At 37.2% G+C, this 10025-nt stretch overlaps 1 protein-coding gene across 1 annotated transcript in view; it reads right to left on the reverse strand.

The window, feature by feature from the left end:
* The window catches only part of Zeb2 (zinc finger E-box binding homeobox 2), a 38478-nt gene that overhangs the window by 26043 nt on the left and 2410 nt on the right, over window positions 1-10025 (reverse strand). The window contains exons 2-3 of the mRNA XM_036184210.1: window positions 9730-9987; window positions 4899-4970 (exon numbers count right to left, since the gene is read on the reverse strand). Of these exons, the coding sequence (XP_036040103.1) occupies window positions 4899-4970; window positions 9730-9987 (330 nt within the window). The remainder of the gene's footprint in view (window positions 1-4898; window positions 4971-9729; window positions 9988-10025) is intronic.

The following is a 10025-nucleotide window of genomic DNA, read 5'->3' on the forward strand; positions in this document are numbered from 1 at the left end:
TGCTTAAGATGAATAACAAGTGAAAAAGAGAGAATGTTTGTTGATGGTTAGTCAGATAGAAGGGAAAGGTGAATCATGATGGCAGTAAGTTATGAAATGAATGAAAAAATAGTTGACAGTTTTGTCATAATTATATATAAGTCCTATTAAATCTTTCTATTCTTTAATTAATTTAGAGATGCTAGTTAAAGACGAAGTGAGGTAGATGACTCATACTCATTGGAAAAATGCAGCTAGTTACTAACAACCATCCTAACTTTCTCTCATACTTGGACTTCAAATGCTATAGCATAATAATGGAAGGAGTTGTATGACCTTTGGAGTGTTCCAGGATGTCGGAAGCTTTCAGCATTGTCTGGTCAGTGGCTGGGCAGATGGTTTTATTAGTAAAGTGCTTATTATGTAAGCAGAAGGACCTGGGTTTGATCCCCAGGACCCATGGAAAAATGCTGGCTATGGCCAGGCCTGGTAGCACATCTTTGATACCAGCACTGGTGAGGCTGAGGCAAGTGGATCTCTAAGAGTTGAAGACCAGTTTGGTCTACACAGTGAGCTCCAGGCCAGCCAAATCTACATAGTAGGACCCTGTTTTAACACCTGTCCCTCACAAAATATTGAGTATGGTTGCATGCACTCATAATTATAGCTTAGAAGAGGTGGAAACAAGTGGATCCCTGGAACTTGATGGTCAGCCAGCTAAGTCTAGCCTAATCAGTAGTTCCAGGCAAAGTGAGAGACTATCTCATAAAAAAAAAAAAAAAAAGATAGACTATTCTTGAGGAATAACATTTGAGGAATAACATTCGGGGTTGACCTGACCTGTGGCTTCCACATTTGTGAGGGATCAGTCATTTGTTATGTATCATGTATGGGAGAGCCTACAGAGATGGCTCAGTTTTGGCTCTCTAGCAAAAAGTCAGATGTGGCAACATGTGCTTATAGAAGCCTACTGTCCAGACTGTCGAGCTGGATTAATGAGCTTCAGGTTCCGTTAGAGACATTGTGCAAAAACTAAAGTGGAGACCAATCACACCAATATCGATGTTTGCCTGAATATGAACGTGCATGTGTGTGCACACCCACCTATATGCACGTATTCATTCTAATGAGTACATACGTATCACACACATATAATTTTTAAAAATGTATCTTTGTTTTCTAAGAGGTTAATAAGGAGTGAATGTGAGGGGAGAAAATACCTTCATTTCTTCTTCTTTTTTTTTCTTTTGAGAGCGTTTCTCTGTATAGCCCTGGCTGTCCTGGAACCTCTCTGTAGACCAGAACTCCAGAGGAGAGAAGGAGATGGTGTATTAAGGAGAAATTTCAAGGGCTGGGGGTATATTTCAGTTGGTAGAGCATGCATGGTACCCAGAGTTCAACCCCAGAATGACATAAAAGAAGAGGAGGAAGAGGAAATCCAGGCATGGTGGTGCATGCCTGTAATCTCAGCACTTGGGTAGTAGAGTCAGGAGGATCAGAAATTCAAGACCATCCTTGTGACTTTGAGGCCAGCTTGGCCTAGAAACCCTGACTCCAAGAGAAGAAAAGAAAGAAAGAAAGAAAGAAAGAAAGAAAGAAAGAAAGAAAGAAAGAAAGAAAGAAAGAAAGAAAGAAAGGGAGAGAGAGGGAGGGAGAGAGAGAGAGAGAGAGAGGGAGAGAGAGGAAGAAAGGAAGGAAGAGAAAAAGAAAAAGGAAGAAAAATCCAACAGAAAAGGTTTATTATTTCAATTTCATTTCAATTAATACTCAAAACATGCCAGTGCTAAAACATGCTAAACTTATGTCTGGGGGAAAAAAAAAAAGAAAAAAAACCTCATTTATTCTCTGAGAGGACCAAGTCATAAACTAAGAAGTACCAGTAAATTTCTAATCATCAAGTCCAATGTGCTTGCTCAGCATTTCAGTTATTTGAAGCTTTTAATTGAGCTGACTATTTTCACCTTTATTACACCTTTCTTTGCTCTGGGAATTTTTTTCTCTTCCTATAATCTTTTTTTCTTACAGTGAATTTTATTTTTCTTTTTACCTACCAAGAGGCCCATTCTCAATTCTCTACTTCCTTCAGTAGATATGCTCTTCATTAGCTCTATCATGCTAAATACTATCTGAATATACTTGCATGACTCTCATGTCTCCTCCAGCCCTTGGGTTTCAATTAAAAATAAGAAGAAACACTCTCCACTCTCCCTCACCCCATACACACACATCCCACACACACACACACACACACACACACACACACACACACAAGTGTTTGCATGCATGTATAATTTTTTGTTTTGTTTTGTTTGTTTTTTTGAGCCAGGGTTTCTCTGTGTAGCTTTGCACCTTTCCTGGAACTCACTTGGTAGTCCAAGCTGGCCTCGAACTCACAGAGATCCACCTGGCTCTGCCTCGCCAGTGCTAGGGTTAAAGGTGTGCGCCACCACTGCCCGGCGCATGTATAACTTTTATATGAAAATACTATCTGAAGACTGGTTCACAATCCTATAGATCCAGAAGTAGCAAGTATCACTATGCTCCAAACACACACACTCATATCATCACCTGTTGTTAAGGAGTCTTGTTGAAAGACTTCACCACCCACAACAATCTCTCTCTCTCTCTCTCTCTCTCTCTCTCTCTCTCTCTCTCTCTCTCTCTCTCTCTCTCTGCCTTTCAGTACTTATGGCCGCATAACAATTGTTTAATGGTCTCTAGAGTCTGGTTTCCTCAGAGACATCATGGCAATAGAACATAACTTCTTTCTTCTGATGCTTTCTTTATATCCTCCAATATATTCTGATACTGCCTTCAGTTTATACATCCAACTTTATTTCCCATAAATGTCCTTTAATTCAGCCAAATCTTTTTACCCACTATCCGCTGACTACTCACTATTTTTTTCCTTTGGCTTGGATATTCCTCTTCTCCTTCCTTCACCATGCCTTCCTGACTACTGAAAATGTACTTTGTTCATATTCTACTTCCTTCATAAAACCTATACAAATTTCCACTTTGCAGAATCTCTTCTATTTCTGTAATTCAAATAATCACCGCTCTTACCATTTGTTGCATATTTATTACATATTTTCACTTACTGTCCATTATTTTTTTCATGTGAATTATGCTTATCTCCTAAATTAAATAATAATCATGGCTTAGTCTTCCTGATCCATCTTCTCCCACACATGCATACAACAGGGACTTTATTGAAAACACTCAATGAACATGTATTGATTTATTTATTGACTGAATACATATGAAGCCTAAGAAATAGTGAGTATTAGGAGAAAAGGGATCTTAAAGTCTGTTGAAAGGGTATTCAAGATTGATTTGTAAACCTCCTGGATTGGAACAATTTTTGTTAACCTCACTTTGGAGTCAGGTATTTATAATGGCTATTAAATTGTTACCTTGTTGCACTTCCAATGCTTACAAAGGAAATGAAATCAGCTTTTATTAATGCTGGAAGCTGACATTTACCATTTTTTAAAGGAACCTGAGGCCATTTTGGAACTTATAAACTGGAATTTTTTTTAGAGAGTTCTTAATTCATGGTATATTGCTACTATATTTTATATGAAATTATTTGGTTTTGTTTCTATTTTTATAAGGCAACAGTATTCCAGCAACATATAATATTACAACTGTAAGTATTCAGAGCCATCAACTAGTTTGACATATGTACTTTACAGATATGGAAACTGAGTTCCAAAGAAAATAACCAATTTACCCAAGGTTATATATAGTCTAGGTATTGCTGAAGCTGCATATAGAAATTAGAATGATCAATGCATGATTCTATGATTTTTTTCTAGAACCACATGGTTGCACACTTTCATTTTTGTATTCAATTTGACATTATTCAAATCAGTAAAAACAAGAGTTTTTAAAAGTTATTTTTCATACTTTGCAAACTGGTGCCTCTTATGTCATTAATACAAGTATATACAGACAGCACGAGAAATGTGTTATCTTTATCAAATTAAGGGAAATGTAAATATCATCTTAATTATTTACACTTCTGAAACCATATAAAATTGCACTTTTTTTTTAAATTGGAAAGTTGAAGAAAACAGCTATGCGACATTTGTTGTTTTGTTTTTGGAGATGGTTTCGTGTTGGAGACTGTGCTAATATCTGTAATGGTGGTATGGAAGACTGTTTGAAATATGAACATAGTATCATACAGAAAGAGACATACACATAGTGAAACCATGTCACTTTGTGCTGTGGGAAAAGATATCTTTCAGTGTTTGGGGGAGAGCATGGTCACAGTTGCCCTTAATCTCTCTTCTCCTGCAGGGGCAGAGCCAAATAAAATTCCACTTACTGTCTTCTACTAGTTATTCATCAGTTTTATTAAAAAGAAGTGAAATTGTCTATTTTTGTTTAAATGTCTGTCTGAAAAATATTGTTTGGTATCTCTAACACATATAGAGATTTAAAAGTGAAGAGAGAATTTGAGAGAAATTAAATGATTAACTTTTACAAGGAATGTTCATAGAAATTTGGCTTTGGGAAAATACTTTGTAATCTTATAGTACATCATATCATTTGAATTCTCAACGACAGATATTAGGCAGTAGCTAATACAAGCATATTGTATTATAATCTAAAATGATTTTTAAAATAACAATTACAGCTAGAGATTCATATAACTCATGCTGTGAAAGGATCCATTCACACAACTCAATATTTTTGAGGTTTAGAGGTAAATTAGGGTACAAGAATGGCAGACAAATTTACTTAATAAAGTCTAACATGTGGTAAATTCAAATTGGAAACAAAACCAGATCTGTAAAGTCTAACTTTTTGTAAACTGTGAAGGTGCAAATGATTGGGTCTGTGTTTTATCAGATTCAGGAAACCATGACATGGAACACATATGATGTTGCTATGTAAATGTGACTTACCTGTACCATTGTTAATTGTGGTCTGGATCGTGGCTTCTGGCCCCATAACATCATAATCATCCTTCATCTCTTCTGTGGGGGAAAATTATCTTTAGCATTTGAAAATTATAGAAAGGCTTACTATACTAAGCATGCCAAACATAGGAACAAGGAGGAGTCTTTCAAGGGAAACAGAAAAGACTTGTTGTAAACCTCTAAACAATAGCTTTGTTCAGGCAACTGAATGAATCCAAGGGTGCTGGCTGCACAAGAACTTATTACTTTAAGCATCACTGAGAGCTGTGAAAAACAGAGGTGCTTATTTGAGGCAAACGAAGGGCTTTTCTTCTGGTGGCAGTTCTAGTGACAAACAGGGGGAAGATGTTTTTTTTTTTTCAATAAGAGTTGAGTCAAAAGTGATAAAGTATTTGTACTTATGAAGAGAAACAGTAGCTGCTGACTCTGGGTGCTTGGTGGCAAGTCAGAGTTTTTCATTTTCTTTTGTCCCCCTTGGTGTAGCTATGATAGTGTTAGTCTAAGCAAGCATGCTTTTTAAAGAACCCAAAATTCTGATGTGAAAACTTGGAATGCTTAGTTTTACAAGCTAACCTCTCTGATGTATTAAAACTATCCATTCACTGCTTTACATAAATTTCTAAAGTCTATTTTCCTTATTCCTTTCTCCCTTCTCTTACAAACGGCTTTTTGTTTTAAGCATTTATGCTTCCACAGGTAAACATACTCATTTCCTGATGAAAAGTATAAAGGAAACAGTAGCTCAACGTTTTAATTAAGATGAAAATAAGTGACATTGAAGGTGAGATTCGTGAATGATTAAAGGCCCTTTTTGAAAATAGTAATATTCTTAAATAAAGGAGGAATTTTCAAAAAATATGAATTTTCTCTGTCTACTATATTGCAGAGAATGTGGGAAGGCAGAAGAAGGCAAGTTGCCAGCTAAAAACCTTTCAAATAAACAAATATAACATGGACTTTAAATACTGTAGTTTTACAGTGACAATACTATTGAGAACAGGATGATCCAGGATGAGGAGTTCTGTGCTGTAACCATTTCACGATAACATGAAGAACTGTAAGGAGAACTTTCAAATCTATCCTAATCATTTTCTGCTTCTCACATAATACACTACTGTGGTGGAAAACCAGGTGCTGGAAAGCCTTACAGCAAAAGTGCCTGTATCTGGATGTGGAATCAAAGCTGAGATAGCATGTTCCTGTCAGATGCACAAACACACATAGATGCTAATTTAATGCCATTCTTCAAAACAGTCACATTATTTTAACATTTTTATTTAGGCTGTGCACTTATTTCAAATTAATTCCTGACCCTAAACATCTCTTTTACTCCAGGAACATTTTCACAGGGACATTTCGTAATGAGACACAGTGACATTGTATGGCCGACTGTATAATCAATGGTTTGAGAAACTCCTTTTGGTATTTTTATTGGTCCCTGAAAGAAAATAAATAGGTGTTTCTGAGTTCAGCATGAGGTAGAAATACAGCTTTTGTGCCTTTTGTCCTCACTCATCTCATGTGATTTCTGGTAGCCCAGAGTCACGAGAATCATCAGCTTCCCATCTCAGAGCACATCGAGCCACAGAGGGGAAAACGGTTAACAGCTTTAATTTTTTTTTTTTTTTAAATTTTTGCTTTTTGCATAGTGGTGGTAATGTTCAAGATTTCTGCTGCACTTCCTTCCTCATTGTCATTTTTTTTTAATGAAAAGGTAAAGAGAAGTTATAGTAGTTGGCTGCTTCCCAAGTTTGTAAATGTCGGTTGCACAGATGCACAGTAGGCATTTTGTGCAAGGTGTGTTGTTTAGCTCTCACTCACTATATTTTACCAGAGGTGGCACAACTGGCCAAAGACAATGGTGCTGCTTTTACCTGGAATGCATTTTACTTCACCTTGCTGAGCCCAGCCTTTTTCTTTCTCGACTATTAAGTTCTTCTATGAAGACGAGTCACAGATGCTTTTCAGGTGTTGGTTCTATGTATATCCATATTCGAAAGGACATGATACACACTTAAGGAATATCTCCTCTGGATTATTGGCAAGCCTTGCTGCCTTCCTTCCTCATGTCTAAGCTTTTTCAAGACACCTCTGACTCAGCATTACTGTGTCTAAAATCACACACTATATTTATTTTTCAAACACTTGTAAAAGTTTGCATTTTCCAGTCACCCTTGGGCTAAAGGTTTGTAAAAATAAAGAATACTTTCTTCTGTACGATGAGGAATCCTTGAATAAGCAGAAAGAGGCCAAGATGCAGGTGATTTATTTAAGTCTGTGTCAATGATAATGATGTCATGGTTCCCAGCACACTGTGTCCACCCCATTGTGGGACGAAAGAATGTCAAGGACAGCTCCAAATACAAAACTTTGATTGTGCTAGGACCGGAAAGGCACAGTAAGAACGCCGCTCCACTCTTCAGTGCAAACCCTGCATCCTGCAGACAAACTACAGAGCTTAGGGGAGAAAGAGCAAAGGAGAGGGGCTTATCTCAGGGGAAAGCTATGTGCTGAGGTATGACTGCAGACAGCCAGGCACCGGGGAGAAAACACTCCTAAATAAAACACACCAGAATTAGAATTATTGTCTATATTGTGTGTTTTGAACAATAAATAAGAAAAATATTTTATCAGAAGAAAAATGTGTTATCTACAAGTCAGGATAAACAATGAGGAGCTTTTTAAGACTAATTTCTTTTCATTAGACATCAAGGCACCACATCAGAGTACTTTTAGAACAATAATAAAAAAAGAACAGTAAATCATCACTAATCATTAGAACCAGACAGGTAATCGCTGGGTAACTTTCTTGGTCTAAATAGCCTAATGAGATTAGGGATTTACATTTTATTTAATTATTGTGAGTCCAGAATGCTAGTTTATTTCTATAAAGGTAAGAGCACTTACACCACAGTATCCATTAACTACAGGTGACAGCAGGGTATGCAAGGCATTCATATGGATGACTGTATATTAAGATGCTTGGAATTATGATCCATGACCAACACCAAAAAAAGCTGCTACAGTCACAGGCTACTACAGTCTGACAGTGCTGTTTTGGCTGTTTTTCAACTATTGATCTTTTTTTTTTAATTAAACTTTTTAAAAAGAAGTTTGGGGCTGTACATTTGTTATATTGTTATTAATTATTCCTTTAAGGGTGAAAATTCTGGTAATTGGTCCTTACCCTTGATTTCTAGATATTAAAATTTAAAGCATCAGAACATTCATTCTTATAGCCCTGCATATCTAGTTCATTAACAAATATGAATAGCTAACACCAGCTCATTTAAATAGTATGTCTTACATGAGTTCTCGCCACACTCTGTTTCTGTCACACTGCTCCCAAGAATCATTGGCTCTTATTATACATGTAAATGGCTATCATAAAAATAAAAATTTCATTTAAGATTGTTAATGACTTCTGCAGCAGTCAGACTTCCTTTAATGATCATCCTCTGCCCCTAATTAAACGTATTTATCTTTCAAGCATCTTTGGCTGAGTTCTCCCTCATAGTTGAAAATCTAAAACCTTAAGTCTTAATGGATATAACGATAAATGTTTATGTGTGGGATTGCTGAGATTCGAGAAACCTTCACTGAAAGCGAAATTGGAAACAGAAAGAGTACCAAACTTGGCACAGTATGTGAGGAAAATGAAAAACCAATACACCATACTGAAACTGCCATCAGTCTTCTACACACACACACACACACACACACACACACGTAATTTTCTTTACCAATAGACCTGATTTTATTATCCTTCTCATACACCAAACAATTACTCTGCCTCTGTTCAGTGTTTGGTAGCCTGCAAAATCACAATAACAGATAGGTGGACTCCCTCTGGCCCACTACACATATTTATAAAAATGATACAAGTATTTATATTGTCAAAAAAAGGAAGGTGGGGTACATAATGGTAGTTCTTATTAGATCCTGGAATAGAGATTAAGGAGACACAAAGTCTGAATTAGAGGGGACATTCAAAAAATTCCTGCAGGCCACTTAAATTTGTGAAGCAGGGCCCTTTGCACTTTTACCAACATGTCAGAGTTTAGTGAGGTCCTACTACAGGTGGATTTTAGGCTAAGACATTTCCATTTGTGCAGTGACATCAGAAGTTTTAGCTTGAACTTGATCTGTTTTACTTTTATTAAAGTTGGCATTGGACCATTTTTACTTCTCTTAAGATTACTGTCAAACAGTAGAAATCATTATCAAGTAATTTACTTTTAAATAATACAAAAGCTACCTGACCAGGTAAAAGTGTGAAATCACATTCACACTTCACAAAGAAGCATGGTTAGATGGTTAAATTACAATAGGAGGTGTCAGGCGTGAACTACAGTAAACTGACAGTTTTATGTGGTTTGAGATATGATTTGTATGCAACACACAAACATACACAGAGGGTGGGGGGGAGGCTGAGACAGAGACAGGGACAGAGAGAGATAGACACACTCACACTCATGTATACAAGTCTTTCTGTTTCTTTCTACTTTCTGTCCTGAGAGTACAGATTTTGATTGTGATCTGTGATTTTTCACTCTGCACATGGGCATGTACTGCATGTTATGTGTTTGTTACAAATATAGTTGGTATCCAACTTGTATTGAAACTGATCCACATCTTCTCCTAAAATTTAAGTGCTATAACGTGACTCCATTGCTCTCACTCCATTCTCGGCCAACAGCTCTGCTCTCTATTCTGGAGGGCAATGGACAGAAGTGTTTTAATTCTTTTGGCTGCAGGTGTTCTGCTAGGCAGCACAGAGGAGTTGCAAGGGAACCATACTATTGCAGACACTTACCTGGACCATCTACAGAGGCTTGCAGAATCTCACTAGTGTGCCAGCTGTGGTCCACTCCGCTCTCCCTTATCTCATCTTCTTCTTCCTCTCTTGGTAGCAGAGCTTGACCCATGCGAGGGGAGGATTCATGGTTGGGCATGCTAGCTGGACTGGTCTCCTGGTCCAGAGGATTCGCAATGCTGTCGTCCTCCGCAATGTGAAGCTTGTCCTCCTCATCTGTTTCAGAACCTGTGTCCACTACATTGTCATAGTTCACCACTGTGGAAGAGACACAGAGACACACTCTCTAAATTCTG

This window comes from Onychomys torridus, chromosome 4 (assembly GCF_903995425.1).
Source record: "Onychomys torridus chromosome 4, mOncTor1.1, whole genome shotgun sequence".
Lineage (NCBI taxonomy): Eukaryota > Metazoa > Chordata > Mammalia > Rodentia > Cricetidae > Onychomys > Onychomys torridus.